Consider the following 16,095-nt stretch of genomic DNA (forward strand, 5'->3'; position numbering starts at 1 on the left):
AAGCAAACGGAAGTTAAAAAAAAGACAGTGAAAATGCTTCCAGTATAGTGAATGTTGAGTGGAATTTAATAAGAAACTTTCACTTAACCCTGTTGTAATTCTTCTGACACTGAAGCTAATAGGATTTTTATTATTTACCTTAATGGCAATAGATTTAGAATAATACGCATATGCATAATATGCAAATATATTTAGAATAATATACATTCGAAATACCTATTTAGAATAATATCTAGAGAAATATATACCTATTTACATTTTATAAATTCTACCATGGTTACCTGAAAGACTGAATTGCCCCTCATTTTTTGTGAGTAGTCCCTGAACGGTCATCTTCAGACACTAGAATCACAAGCATTCAGCTATTTCTCCGGTGTTCAGAACCATTTTAATCTCTTTATAGCTGTACCCATTCTCAAGTTCAACAAAATCTGAACCCTTATAAATCCTATGCACTAGCACAGGATATAGAAACCCTCAGTTCCATTTTGTGTGGCATTGTGTCACAGACTAGTACAGAACCAGCAAAGCCCTAAATTTAACTATATGCTAAATTTATTCTTGTTATTAGAATCCAACAGCATAACAAAGCTGCTTCACCCTCATCTCCATTTTCCCCATCATACCTTACAACCCTGTGGCAAACCTCCAACAGTTTCACCTTCCGTTCTAAATTAAACATCCTGTCATGTCAAAGTCTTCCCACATCTTCTTCCAAGGTACTGATTGAACATTTCAGAGCTAAATGTTTTGAAGTCTGCTAATTACTGTAGGTCAATCTTCACTTTGGGTAGTTTCTTATCTAAGGAAATTCTAGGAAAGGTAACATTTGCATCTAAATGTAAATAGTAATATGTTGTGCTTTAAAAATTCCTCCCAAAGCAGGAGGGTCGTAGGAGGAGTATATTCTAATATAAACTCAATAGGGAGCAGAGACCCAAGGCATGAGGAACAGATGACTGAAAGTATTGGCCCACAGGAACACTGAAAGCAATTTCTTTAGAAAGGACTTTGAGTGTTACTGAATTCATTCTAGATAAAGCCACGATTACTTGGTGTTTATAAAACACATTGAGTGATATCTTTAAATTATATGATTCACACTCTTTTTAAAGGAAAATCTTGTACATACAGAAATGTTTGAAAGGAAAAAAAAAAAACCACCAAAAACATTTGAGTTATTAAAGTCAGATTCAAAACATCCCCTTTATTCTCAACACAAAGAAGAGAGAGAGCATAATTAGTTTTGGACAGATGATCAGAAGGAATTGGAAATGAATAAGTAAATGGACTTTAATTTAATGCACATTTTTCAAGAAGTGAGAGTTAACAGCCTATAAAACAAGCTAGATTTTTTTTTTCTTGATGCTAGCCCCATCAAGATAGCTAATGCTGTCATCTATGCTGATTTTTTTTTTAATGTGAGTGACATGATTTTTTGACATTCTATTTACTACTGGATGAACGGGTTGTTGAAGTCTGTATAAATCAAAGAGTTTGGACAATGCTGGCAGTATTTATAATCTTAGACTGAGCAGATGTTTCAAATTTGCCTTCATTTGCATATATATTTTGTTTGAACATGCCCTTGCCTATGTAAATGAGGAAGACATTTAGCTCTGCTGTTCCTTTAAATTCATTTCTCTTCAGTAATTGGACTGAAGATTTTAAATAGTTATAATTTGTTCAATAGTATTTCTGGGGCTTTTGGCTTTAAATTTTTTTGAGACCCCGACTACATCAAAAGTCTCATATATAATCAATTAAGGGCTTTTTGTCTCCTCAGCTTTCCTAAATCAAAGATGATGACTTTTGTGCATGTAAGCCTGAATTCATAGTTACTCAGGAGTGTTTATTGCAGCCCTTGACAAAGTGTGGCCTGTAAGCCGGTTGTCCCTCAAAGATCTCTCCATTCACACTTGTAGCCATACTCCCTTTAAAACCCAAATTGTAACCCAAATTTGTTCATATTGATGACTGTTCCTCTGCAAGTTGTCTCATTAAGTCAGTGGGACTTACTTCCTTGTATAAGTAGTCAGTAATAAAAGCATATGGTGCAGTCAGAGTTTTAACTGGGAAGTCCGGCAACAGAAAAGATGATCTGAGTGATGCTGAAGCTGTGGCTGTTAGAGACTGATGTGTCTTTGTGCTGCCTCTCCTTATTAAAGAAACTTAACTGTTTAGTTTTACACCCTCTAAAGTCAGTAGGCAAATTGCGTTTTCAAACAGGTTAACTTTGGTCTTCTGATAGGAGTGTGATTTATTTTTTTTCGGTATTTTCCTTTCAGAGCCTCCACAGTTTGTTGTAAAGCCTCGAGATCAGGTAGCTGCACTGGGGAGAACGGTGACTTTCCAGTGTGAAGCAACTGGAAACCCTCAGCCAGCCATCTTTTGGCGGAGAGAGGGAAGTCAGGTAAAACAGTCTTTCTGTCCCTTCTTCCTGGCAGTTTCTTGAAGAGATGATGTCACATGAGAGAAAAATATTTTCATTATTGTTTTAAAGAAAATATAGGTCTAGAGCTTGGAGATGCTGGATATTTCTTCTCTACTTCTAAGTGACATGCATGCTACGTGACGTCAGCCTTACTAGAAGGGATATCTATGTTTTGCTCAATCTCCCGTTTTCTCCATGGATGTAAAAATAAATCTGTGAAACAACTAGAAACATTCCATGTTTCACTCCTATGAAAATCTTTTTCACCTAACAGGGAGAGATGAAGAGGTGACTAATGCTGAAGTTTGTTTGAACTCCCAAACACTCCCAAATTTTCAGAAAGTTTGGCTCTGGGTTTATGGTGCAGCTATTAGTTTGCCATGTGTTCGTGTGTGTCTGGCAAACTAAACCATTGATCTGCGTCACTGCATGGGTAGGACTCTAGTTTGGGGCTAAGGAGATCTCCTTTCCCACTCAGTCAAGTGGCTGACAGGTCATACCTGAATAGGTCACTTTTTCTCCCAGCTTCCTGATTTGAATGGGAGGGAAAAATATTTTCAGCTTCTTTGTAAAGGATCTTGAAAGCCAGTGGGTGAAACACAATATAGCACAGCAAGAGAATCACAGTTTTCTTTCAGAGTCATCTTTTGAAGGAGGGATGTGAGACAAAGTATTCTTTATTGGAAGGAAAGAAGGAATATGTGATTCTGGTTTGCTTGTGAATGAAGGAATGAATGGTGCAGTAGCATATGACAGGGTTCTTTGTGTTACAAAATAATAGGCCGGAGAAACTGAGAATGCTTAGAGATTGGCTGCTTTACTCCATTTGCAACATTTCTCTCTAAATACCTAGGTACAACTAGACTGCCAACCAAATTTACATTATAATCTTCAATGGTATAAGTATACCAGTATATTATATTTGTATTTTTGTATGACCTGGATTTTTTTTTTTTTTTTTTTTGCCAAGTGTTGTCTAGTACATAATTTTTCCAGCTCATTTTTGACTCTGCTGAGTGGTGACCACTTGTGATGATTGAGGGAACTGGAGGAGGGGATCAATGAATAGGGTTTGCTAATGCTGAAGTAGAGGATGTTGTGTCCCATTCCTTTGGATGATTTTTGGAAATGCAAAATGTAGTTAGGCAAGAAAGAGAGATAAAAATAGCCTCCATTAAAGTATTCTCATTCACAAACTGTTCAGCCAGAGGTAAAAATTTGGAATCAGTATTTACTGTAAAGGACTTGTATTATTTTGATTGCAGTTCTGATTTTTGACCACTGTTCGTAAATGCTATGTACTTCATACCAAAACTATCTAAGTAGAAACTGGCATAGGATTTAATTCTATATTATAAGACTTGTTATAGAACACAAACACTATGATCAGAGAGACCTAAACAGCATCTCTTTTTTAAAAAAACTGCTCCATTCTTAGGAAGGCAAAAGTTAAAATACAAATAAGTAAACCAACATCTGCATTTAAATAAAATAAATAGAATGCCCTGGAGTAAGTTCTAAAAAAGGATGTTAAAGCAAATTACTTAGGTTCACCACAGTTGCTTGCATCATTATGGTATCTGCACATATCACATCTTCGCTAGCACCTGTTAAACGTTGTGTAAAGCCCAGCATTGACCATAGAGGGTGTTAGAGCAATCCCGAAAGACTTACACGATTATATGTGTGTATCTACACCTATTTTATCACAAAAAATCCTATAAAAGCTATTCACATTGTGGTATAGACATGCTTAAGATAAGAAGAGCAGAATGTTTTATGTATAACATGAAAAGATGAATTTGTTTAGATATATTAAAGTTAAGATTAATGATGTTTGAATTTATTTAACCCTTTTTTTCCCCACTTTCTTTCCTATACATCTTGTAGAATCTGCTTTTCTCATACCAGCCCCCTCAGTCATCCAGCCGATTTTCAGTTTCCCAGACAGGAGACCTCACTATCACCAATGTCCAGAGATCTGATGTTGGGTACTATATCTGCCAGACTTTAAATGTTGCAGGAAGTATCATAACAAAAGCCTACTTAGAAGTTACTGATGGTAATAATACCTTTATTTTATCATTTCCAAGTTTTTATTTTTATTTTAAGTCAGCAATGGGATGATATGACACTACTTTGAAATCTACTTTGCATAAATCCAGATTGCATGTGTCTTTGAACATGAAAGTCCTGTTTTGGCCACCTCTGTAGGGGTTTAAAATTTTGCATGTTGTGTAACACTGTTTTTCCATTTTGTATTTAGTAAGTATACTTCAGTTTATGGATTTTTGTCAGATCTGCTAATTTATCTGACTCTTTTTTAGCTTCCCCCACTAGATTTAGTTTACTTTCAGATTGCTTGCTGCCTAGCTCTTTATCCCTATTATTGTGTGTCCGTTTTCTTAGCATGTCCATTTACCTGTTTTTTCCCTGTTTTTTAATATTGCAGTATAGTAAGGCAAAAAACTCAACCTGTATGGAAGTCAGTAGAATAATGTACAAATGAATATTATTATACATTCCTTTTTAGGAGCAGTTGGGAAAAAAAATTAAAATGAAAAAGCTACAGGGAGCATGACTGCAAGCAATAATAGATGCTGATGTGAGGCCAATTTGCCAATTATCAGAAATACTTTGTATTTTTCATAGCAAAGATACACAGGAAAAATAATAATCTCAGCACTTACGGAAAAAGAGGATAAGTGCAGCCTGTGGAGAGACTTTGAGGGGAGGGAAGCTGTTGTCTGAGAAGAGTTTCCATAGACTAGGCCTTTGCCCTATAGAAAACATAGAAATAATGCAGTACTAGAAACATGCAATGAGCCTGGGGAATAAAATTTTTTATTTACACCCACCGATTGAGATTGTTTGGAGGAATAGGACTTCATCCTTTCTGGTCTCTCAGAAGTGGTAAGCCACATTTATTAATCCACTTTTATCCATTTTTCACTGAGGAGAAGGCCATGGTAAAGTGAGACATAAATTTTAAAAAGAAAATTAAGAAAATTAAGTTTTTCTCTGAAAAAAACGCTGCCATCTGAACTTGGAAAAAATCAAATTAATTTAAATATATTTCCTTTACTATGACTACATGCTCTGGATTAATCTGATGGGTAGTTGTTTTGTATAATGTCTTGGGACAATATTTTTTTGGTACTTTTATAAAAGTGAAGGCAGGATATGCAGAATGATACCCTGGTATTCCTAAAGGTAATAGAAGTTGCCATCAACTTCAGCGGCACTTAAATTAGCCATGGATTTCAGTGGCATTAGGTTTCTCCTGTAGAGCACAGATTGGTCAGCCTCTTACCATTGACAACTGCAAAGCTCTTTACAAACTTGTCAAAGTCAAATACAAACTATTAAGTGAGCTTATTTTGACTGTCTCTGCAGAGAAAGATATTAATGGCCTCGCAGTGCATTGCAACAGGTTGGGACGAGAAATAAAGGATAAATTATGCAGTTGAAAACACAGAGTGTCATTTGAACATGCAAATGAAATTACGGGGGTTGGAATTTAGCCAAAAAAAGCAGTACTAACACCCTGTCTGTTGTTATGAAAAGTAATTTAGAAATATCTGATGCTCACAGATTATCAGAACTACAGGTTTATGTTTCAGCTACCAAACCAGTTTTTAAGTTACGTGAGCCCCCATTACACTGCTGAACAGATTTATGTCATCTAAAGTGGTGACTATTTTCAGATCATCAGTCCATATCATGTTGGATAGTACAGGTAGAGAAGGTCACTGAAACACAGTAAGATAGCTTTTACCTCTTTTTTTGATTATGCATTGGGTAATGGGAAAAAAGCCTCATGTAGACAATCATTCTTTTTTCTGTGAATACTGAGACTGCTTTATGCCTTTCTGTGCACAGTTATTAAATAACCCATCAATAACATTTAATTTTCATTGTGTGAAAGATGCATTAAAATTGATGCAAACACACTGTAGGATTCTCTTTGTGCCTTTGAAGTCATATTGACAGATTATGTCATCATAGAACTAAAAGTCAGAAACTACTGGAAAAATATTTCTTAGTTGAAAATTTTTAATATGGTCCTATTCATTAGCTTTGTGTTTACTTTATGCTACTGCTAGGCATCTCCCAATTAGGAAACAGCACCAAGATGAGTTGATGGTACGGTGTACCTATTTGCTGGGTTATCCCCTGCCTGCCTACCTCCTTTTTGTCTATCTTTGAATGCTGAAAGTATGAATTCTGTTATACAGGCCTGCTACGTGGTAGAAGATGAACAAGGTGAAATCTGTGCCTTGCCAAAGAATTTGGGAAGTTCTTTCTCATTCCATTGTCACTTTATAAAGACATTGGAATTAGAGAATGCCTAGCAGATACCACTATGTAATATGTAATGCTTCTTTACTTTCTGAAAATACTGTGTTGTGTATCATTTTAAAATTCTGTAGTTGTGCATCATTATAATGCACCCTGCCCTGAATAACACATGCCTCCAACTTTAATTACTTGTTTAATTATCTTTAGGTTGTTTCAAAGCCTAAAGCAACTGCTGTTGCTTAGATGATTAGAAAATTGCTTCCAGTTGCAGAAATCTCTTTCCCGTTGTTTCTTCTGGCAGTGATTGCAGACCGGCCTCCCCCTGTCATTCGACAGGGTCCTGTGAATCAGACTGTAGCTGTAGATGGTACTTTAGTACTGAACTGTGTGGCCACAGGCACTTTAATGCCCACTATCCTCTGGAAAAAGGATGGGATCCTCATTTCTACCCAGGACTCTCGCATCAAGCAGTTGGAGACAGGAGCTTTACAGATCCGATATGCCAAGGTAGCTTGAACTGGCAAATGGGTTTTCTTGTTGTTTTTTCACCTCTGAGCACTTTTGATGTAGTAAATCCTACATTTAGAATTAATGAAATGTTAAATAAATGTATTAAAGTATTTGATACTTAATGCTTTCAAATAGTTCATTCTTTATGCTTAACACCTTGGCTTATTCTGCCTAGGGCACATTATTTCAGACTTCATAAGGAAAAATGCTTTTAAGAGGTATTGATTAAGGGAATTATTTGGTACTTAAAACATGAAGGGGAAAGCAAAACTTGTATTTCAGTAAGACGAATCCTTAAATTATTTGGGCTTTAGCACCACTAGATTAAAATGATCTAATTATTTCAAATGTTTATAAAGAAAACCTTTGTTTTAGCATACTGCAGTAATAGAGCCATGTACACAGCTTTTTCAAAACAGTTTTTAAAGTTTAAACATATTCACTTGAAAGTGTAAACATAGCTTAAAATGGTTAACCACCTGTCAAATACCTGGCTTCCTTAGGGAAGTATAGCAAGTACCTGGTCAGTATTGCTGGTCATGCCTTGCACACACTGTAAAATGTTTTAAAATGTTGTTAAGTTTTAGCATACTGGCTATTCTCTGCTATCTTTTCTGTGGTTTGAGATGTAGTAATTTTTTAAAATTAGGCTGAATACATGACTTTACTATGTTCTCTAGAGTTGCCCTGTTACCAATTACAAGTTACACTGGCTTAGAGTTTGAACCTCTGATTTTTGAGCGCTTCCATTCAGGTCATCTGCTGAGGCTGGGACGTTAGGAAGATAGCCTTTCTTTTGGGGAGAAAAAAGAAACTCTTCTGAAATGTGATTAAGTCACATATGGACAAATAATCCAACATTCAGAACTGGATGAGAATAGCATATGGAGATTCCTTTTTGGTTCTGCTGTAGAGTGAAATTTATACTAACAGAGGGAACCCCATATGTACAAGGCCCTGTGCAATATTTAAGCTTTGTTTTAAGGATGACATGCTCTCCAGTGCTGCAGTCCAGACAAATCCCCAGGCATTATTTAGGCACGAGGTTGACAGTTGCATGGGGTCTTGTCATCCGAGTTCCCTCTCAATTTATTTGTTAGGACCTCTGCAGAGCAAGGAATAAATGCTACAAGAATCGGCCTTCAGTTTGTTCATTACAGAATAGGTAACATTAAATTGGAGTCTGCAGCTTTTCCAATTGTTTAACAAATGCTCAGAAATAAGTATCCATTTTCATTTTGCAGCACACAGAATCATAACTTCTAATGGAAGAAGTTTCTGGTTCAAAGTTTTTGCAGCCTAATACATTTATCCATATTCATGGGGGAACATAGAGAGCTGTAATTACTTTTCTAGCCCACTGAGTGCCTGATTGTTTCAAATATTTATTCTTCTCTTTTCCCACTCAGCTGGGCGACACTGGTCGGTACACCTGCATTGCTTCAACCCCAAGTGGCGAAGCTACATGGAGTGCATACATAGAGGTCCAAGGTAAATCAATTAGGGTTTCTCTGCATGGAGCAAATACATAAAGGAAAATCAGAAATTGAAATGCAGAAGTTATCTGACTCTGTCCTAAATTGCCAGTGCAGATGTGAACAGCATTTAGCTTACAGCTGCTTCCTGTCTATACTCAGCATTTCTCTCTCCTTTGTAGAGTTTGGAGTCCCAGTGCAGCCACCAAGACCCACTGACCCAAACTTGATTCCTAGCGCTCCATCAAAACCCGAGGTTACAGATGTCAGCAGAAATACAGTAACATTGTCATGGCAACCTAATTTGAATTCAGGTGCAACACCAACCTCTTACATAATTGAGGCCTTCAGGTATATGAGTCTCGTGTGATCTTGCTGTACTTACGCTTATATATAATATGTAGTTAAAGAAGCACGTGCTAACCTGCTGTTGTGTGTGTTTTATCCTTAGCCATGCATCTGGTAGCAGCTGGCTAACTGTAGCTGAAAATGTGAAAACAGAGAGTTTTGCAGTTAAAGGGCTAAAACCTAATGCAATTTATCTATTCCTTGTGAGAGCAGCTAATGCATATGGACTAAGTGACCCAAGCCAAATATCTGATCCAGTGAAAACTCAAGGTAAGCTTTTGATACTGAACATTTTAGATATCCACAGTGGCTGTCACAAGTTGACTGAGCAATACCAGATGCAGGAATTCTGGTAGCTTTTGACTGTCTGCATATCCTGGCTATAATATACATACTAGATGGTAAGATACAGTGTTTAAACTTGCATTTCTCTATAACATAGACTCTGAAAGCTGCTTAGACAGCATATTGCATTGCCTAAGGGAACCCTAGTATGTCTCTTATCCAAAGATCGTTACATCTTGCAGAATAGCTCTCCTTAGTAACAAAAGTAATCTCTGATTTTTTAAGTTATCACACAAATCCTCAAATTCCATGGAAATGTTATTATTATGTCCAGTGAACCAAATGAGGCTTCAGACTGAGACAGGGAAAGAAGCAGCACATAATCTAAGTTGGTTTCTGCTGCATTAGGAAAGAGAGAAGTTTAATGTTTGAAGGAATTGGGCATCATGCGCCAATAAAGAAGATGTTTTGGCAATATATTAAAAGTATTTCAGTAGTACAACTATTGAAAGTAAAATAGTAGGGAAGAGAGCCAATGCTTACAGAGAGCCAAGTGGAAGAAAAGGCTGGGTAGTAGTGGATGAAGGAGTCATCCACTGACTCCAGCTATGACTGAAGGCCATCTATGGACTGCATCCAGCTATGTAAAATTTAAAATAACTTTGTGTTCACTGTAGAAAATAATTGACATTTATGATGGTGTACAGGGAATAATGCACTGCAACTTTGCAGCCTGCATTTTCCAGTAGAAATACTTAGATTCTTAAGAAGGGAAAAACTGGACATATTCTTTTTCAAAGTGAAAGTGATAGAGATCATCTTTCTTTTTTTCTGCTTTTCCTACTTACTGGAGAAATTGACCCATTGGCTTATTCGGAGTGCCTATGTTGTATGTTTGTTTCTTTGTTTGCATAAGTCAGTACATGTTTGTTTTTGAAAGGAAGTTCCGTAAAGGAAACAAAGCATTTTCCTTTGGGGACTTTTTTTTTTTTCTGAAGCTGGTCTGAAAGTGAGTCTTTCTCATCTCCCTTGGGGGTGAACAATTTCACATTGCTGTCCTTTGTTATTATGCATTTCTCCTGATGGGTGATAATTTCAATGGATATATATAGACAGCAGAGTCACAGCCACATGGAAAATAGGGATTGCACGGGTTCCTAAGTCTGTTTCCAAGGAGAGATTTAGTAACCTTTTAGTGACTTCTGTATTCCTGGTAAGACAGCAACACATGTTACTGTGCAGACAGGCTGCAGTGTTCTGCATGAGTCCATTTTTCATGCAGTGTAGTTTCATTCCTGGAGAAGAGATGAGGTATGGGGTCTGAAGGTCCCAAATGAACTGATCACTGGCCTCACTCTGATAAACAGCAAATGAGGCAGTGTTCTGTTCACTCAACAGAACTGAATGGTTTCTAATGGCATGGAAAAGCTTTGCTGTCCTCTGGGCATCTAGTAGAGCTGAAGACCTGAGAACCACACAAAGCCCGAGTGAAAATAACAACCAATAAATAAAATTTTCATCAATAGTAAGAAATGTAATCAAGCGTCAAGTTCTTTAAAGTGGTTTCACCCTTCTTCCAATACCGTTTCAGTTTTGTCTACGTTGTGGTCTAGCTAAGTAAGTTCAAAAATTTCCCAGTTCATTTTTGTCTAGAGGGTGGTATAGTCTTTCCTAAATGCATGTCCAGAGCAGGAACCTAACCTACCTTCATCTTTACACTTTCCCAACATTAACAACAATGTACTTAGGTGTTCTCACTGACAGTGCCTGTCTTGGAAGCTTGGAGCCGAAACAAGAAAACACACGTATTGTTGTATCGCACAGATGTGCAAATGGCTGAGCCTATTAATAGTTTGATTCATATTGTCGATGACTTATCTTTTATGACTAGCAAAGATAGAACTAATTATTCCACTGACTTTCCTGTTACATTCTAAGCAGGGTGATATTTAGGCAACTCTCCAAACAAAAGCTTCTATCTTTAATGCTTTTAAACTTTGGGAAGAGGGAAGTACTCTGATAAATAGACTGATTGGCGGAACACATGACATGTGGATACAGCAGTGACTCAGTGGAGGGTTTTTTGGTTTTGTTGTTTTGTTGTCATTAGCGTTCCTTGCTAAGAATCCAGATTTGTCACCCACTGACTGCACACTAACCTCAGTTTGCTTCTTTAACTTTGAAGAAATCCCATCTTCTTGTAAATATGTTGAGGAAACTGTATGATAAAAGTTCAAAGTGACATAGGCTTTGTATTCCCAAATGGGAGCTGTACTTCTGGAAAGAAACTTGTCCTCATGCCTTGTCCTAATGCAGTCTTACAAGGGTTTTATTATTATTTAGACAAGACCAAAAGCTGGTAAACGGAGAATATGACCACCATGCAAAAAGCATGCTTTGCAACTGTTGCCCTTGCATTTAATAAGTGTTTTCTACATCAGCATGAACTGCGCTATCCAAACCTCAGCTTTCAAGATAGTCTACACACCTACAGTGACTTATTACAGTAGTTGTAGTTGTACATATATATATACACAGGTTTTGTGTACTTTGGCACTTCTTGTAAGCAGACAGGTATGGAAATTTCCAAGGTATTCAGAGAACAGAACTCTTGAAGATTTCGTGGTCTTGCTTTGTCACTAGCGGAGGTCAGGCAGGGAAGTAGTAGGCTGGAGCAAAGTTTATGTGATGCATTACTCTGGATCTGGAATTAGATTAATTTAAAAAAAAAAAAAAGAAAGGAAAAAAAATCACCATAAGTAGTTTTCATGAATTTCCCAGTCTGTGATTTTTAGCCATAGTCAGCATGGTATTTGTTTAAAATGAAATGGTCAAAGAGACATATATGAAATCAATACAGAGACTATGTTACTCTGCTGTCCATAGTACATGTATATTTTAGACACCGTATTAGTGATTGCCCTATAAATTTTATGTGTCTGACAGTCATTCCATTTCAGTTAAATATTCAGCTTTTCAAGGGCTCTGCTTGCAGAAGATATGTTTCCATTGTACCATTGCATATTTTGAGAGGAATTTTTCCCTTCATGTGTATGAACAATTCTTTTAGCTATAAGATAGACCAAATGTCAAAAGAGCCAGACAACACTCAGCTGTGCTATGCCTCCTGTTTACAGAAGTCACTTGCCATCAGAGAAGCTGTAGCCACATGATTCATTTTTCTTTTTTTCAGTTTGTTACGTTTATTTTGTAATTAAAACCAATAAGTTTGCCCATGAATTTATCTGAAGATACAGCTTCTGCTTTTGCCACTCTTTATAGGTTTCCTGGTCTCTTGGAATTTGCAATGGGTAATAGAACGTTTTCTCCTCCCAGCAGGGAAGAATAAAAAGATGCTGCTGTAGTCTTTTACCAAAGACATCCCTGACTGTGGTTTTTCTTTTTATGCAGCATTTCCCTCTTGTTTCTCTCTGTCGAAGAAAGTGCAGTGCATTGATTTGGTACTACCTAAGCATTGATGGTTTGCTTGGGAAAATACTTCATGTAATTTTTTCTTACATAATTGGGAAGTACTTAGGGTAAACTTTATTGGTGATAACATCATATATTTTATGATATATTCATTTATATTTTCATATACTTATTTTAACAATTATATATACTTGTGAGAATGGAATCTTAAATTATTACAGATGTTCCACCAACAAGTCAAGGTGTGGATCACAAGCAGGTCCAGAGAGAACTAGGTGATGTGGTACTACATCTGCACAACCCTACTATCCTTTCTTCCTCCTCAATTGAAGTTCATTGGACTGTAAGTATAAATCTGTATCATGGAGATGGTTATATATACTGCTGAATTGTACTGTTTGACTGCAGTGGAGTCACTCTTTAAGAAGCTGTGTAGTTTGTATGCTTGCAAATGTTTTCCTCTGGAATGAGTGCTACTTGGGCTTTGCTTTCCTACTTCATGAAATTTTGTCCCATTTTCATCATTTTATGTCTCCATAGAGAGTGCTGTTTTCAACATGGTGAGAGTTTCAGAGTCCTCCTCTGGAAGCTACAGGACTGATCAAAGCCTTCTTAAGTCATAGCATTCGAAGCTTTTGCACTGCTTTCAGTAGGAAGTGTGTCAGTCCCCTAGTGAGGTAACATGGGCACCTCCCTGTCTGTCAGTCACCAGTGGGGAGAAATACTGCATAATTCTGTTTGAAAGTGTTACCACCATCCTACATACATACTGAGAAACACACCCAAATCCATATAGCCTCATCTGAACCTATCCTTTCCCGCGGTGCTATGAGTACGCACAGGACAGGGAGAAGAGACGAAAAGGGCAAATGGTTTTCAGATGTTGTGTTGATGTTGCTCTGGCGGGAGGAAGCAGGGAGTTGGCCGCATGGAGGATATAGCAGAGGAAATGAGTGAGGAAACAATACTGTAGGAGTCCTGAAGCAGGGGGAATGAGAACATACGTGAAAAAGATTCAAGTAGGCTTACAAGAGCGAGGCCCCAGTGAGAGAAAGGATTAGAAATGGCTTACTGTGGGAGACATTTGGCAATCAAGAGGTAGAAATGAAAAGAACAACATGGGAAACTGCAAATACCAAGTGTAATTCAAAGAAGAGCAGTTTTAAAAGAGAGTACAGAATGAAATAAAAATGGGGGATAATTATACCAGGTGCAGGAATAAATCCAAAAGGAGTGAGCTTTGAGGTCTTTTTAGGACTTCATCTGAACATGTCAATATATTGGCAGGGGCAGTGTAGGAGAGCACAGGGTGTAGCCCCTGCCATGCCATGGCAGAACATTTTGAACAGGAACAAAAGGCATTCTGACTTTGTAGAAGAGCCCTAGCCCAGTGGAGTCCTGGTCCATGACCAGGGCTCCTCAGTGCTGCAAGAGTACAAATAATATCTGCTGTGTTGCATGGTAATTATGCTGTCACTTGCAGTACGGCCACCTGCAGCAGGCAATCTCCTGTTTTAACTAATAACGTTAAAACATTTTTGAGGTTCCTAGCACGATTTTATTTGACCTTTACTTACAGAACAACCTTTTCCAGACAGGCAGTTTTTGTCAGTCTCTTGGGTGGCCTGTGGCTTCTCCACGATTTCAAAAATAAGCATTACCTCAGTTTCAGCTAACACACGCATTCTTTATGTGATTATTAAAAATGAAACGTGTTGCTTTTTGGAGTAAAACTGCAAGCAAACAGTTTTATTATATCACTGTATGAGATTTTTGAAAATAGGGAAAATCTGATGCACTTTAAAAATTTTTTTGTTGTTGTCATTGGACTTTTTTATTCATCGGGAATTGAAACAGGTAGTTAAAAGGTAGCGAGTGCTCCACGAGAGGCCACTTCTATAAGATAGCTTTCTGTTTCAGCTGTAGCCAAAGACATTGAGTCCCACCCTCGTTTACATTAAGATCTCTTTCTCCATACATGTGATATAAAATGGCTTCGGTCTAAAAAGCACTCAGGACCACCGAGTATCATTTTGATCTGCCTTTCCAAGTCTCATCTGTGTTACCATACTGAGTTTTAAGAGCCTCTTCAGAGCCCCCTGAAAACAGCCCTTTCCCTCCGGCTGCGTGGGTGGACGTGGAGGAAGGGCCTGGGCAGATCTGCCTCTGAGGGAGCCCAGCCGAGGCACCGCGGCGGAGGTGGTGCCAGCTGGCTGCCCTTCCCATTCACTTTCTCCAGAAGGAAGCAGGCAGGAAGCGGTGCTCGTTCCGTGGATTTTGGGAGGCTTCCACACCTCGGGAGCGCTGGCAGGCTCTCTTTGATCTCCATATTCATCACCCTCAGTTGTGGAGCTGTAGGTCCCCTGCCCTCGCCCTCCCCCCTCTCCCCACGTTCCCCCTGCCCTGCCGGGCAGATTCGGGTGGGCAGAAGTCCGGCCTGTGCTGAGCTCCATCGCTCTGCGGATGCACAGGCTGTTCATTTCACGGAGCTGGGGTGTGTTATACAGCTCCGTTATCCCCCTTTAATGCCTTCATAAATCCACGGAAGCCAGCACGGTTCTGCCAGCATCAAGCAGATTAATGCACTTGTGAATCAGGCCTGTAATTTGCTGTAACGCAAGGGGCCTTTATCTGCTTTGGCAGTGTTGTTTACTTTGAATAAAATGAACGGATAGTCCAAGGACCGTGCATAGTGTCACAGACATCATTCCTGGTGTTTCTTAAAGGATGTGTTGTGTGTTCTGCTGTCTTGCCAGGTGGACCAGCAATCCCAGTACATTCAAGGATACAAAATTCTGTACCGGCCTACGCCAGCATCCTATGGAGAGTCAGAGTGGTTAATCTTTGAAGTGAGGACTCCAACCAAAAACAGCGTTATCATTCCCGAGCTGAAGAAAGGTGTAAACTACGAAATCAAGGCCCGCCCCTTTTTTAATGAGTTTCAGGGAGCAGATAGCGAAGTGAAATTTGCAAAGACCCTGGAAGAAGGCAAGTAGGAGCCAGACTGTCTTCATCTTTCCTTTTTGAAGTAGTAGTCTGGCCTGCTTTCCTCTTACATGTTCATTATTTGATTTTGTTTGAAGTGCGTGCTGTTTGAGAACAGCAATCTGCGGCAGAGGAGGCTGCATTGGACTGATCATTATGTGAATTGTTTGGTGACACAGAAGTAAATATTCAGAACCACGCGCGAGAGACAGAGAGAGAGGGATGTGCAAAAATCCCCTCCAACACACAATGGGAAATATGCTTTTTATCTTCACTGCAGTGTGCACTCCTCCTTGCTGAGTTCATGGTCTGGTCACAAGTGAC

General features: G+C 38.4%; 1 protein-coding gene across 1 annotated transcript in view; it reads left to right on the forward strand.

Annotated features, from left to right (window-relative positions):
- Nucleotides 1–16,095, forward strand: part of ROBO1 (roundabout guidance receptor 1) — a 540,394-nt gene that overhangs the window by 472,732 nt on the left and 51,567 nt on the right. The window contains exons 9-16 of the mRNA XM_075170312.1: nucleotides 2,289–2,413; nucleotides 4,325–4,496; nucleotides 7,038–7,243; nucleotides 8,656–8,737; nucleotides 8,904–9,072; nucleotides 9,173–9,339; nucleotides 13,008–13,129; nucleotides 15,543–15,774. Of these exons, the coding sequence (XP_075026413.1) occupies nucleotides 2,289–2,413; nucleotides 4,325–4,496; nucleotides 7,038–7,243; nucleotides 8,656–8,737; nucleotides 8,904–9,072; nucleotides 9,173–9,339; nucleotides 13,008–13,129; nucleotides 15,543–15,774 (1,275 nt within the window). The remainder of the gene's footprint in view (nucleotides 1–2,288; nucleotides 2,414–4,324; nucleotides 4,497–7,037; nucleotides 7,244–8,655; nucleotides 8,738–8,903; nucleotides 9,073–9,172; nucleotides 9,340–13,007; nucleotides 13,130–15,542; nucleotides 15,775–16,095) is intronic.

This window comes from Calonectris borealis, chromosome 1 (genome assembly GCF_964195595.1).
Source record: "Calonectris borealis chromosome 1, bCalBor7.hap1.2, whole genome shotgun sequence".
Lineage (NCBI taxonomy): Eukaryota > Metazoa > Chordata > Aves > Procellariiformes > Procellariidae > Calonectris > Calonectris borealis.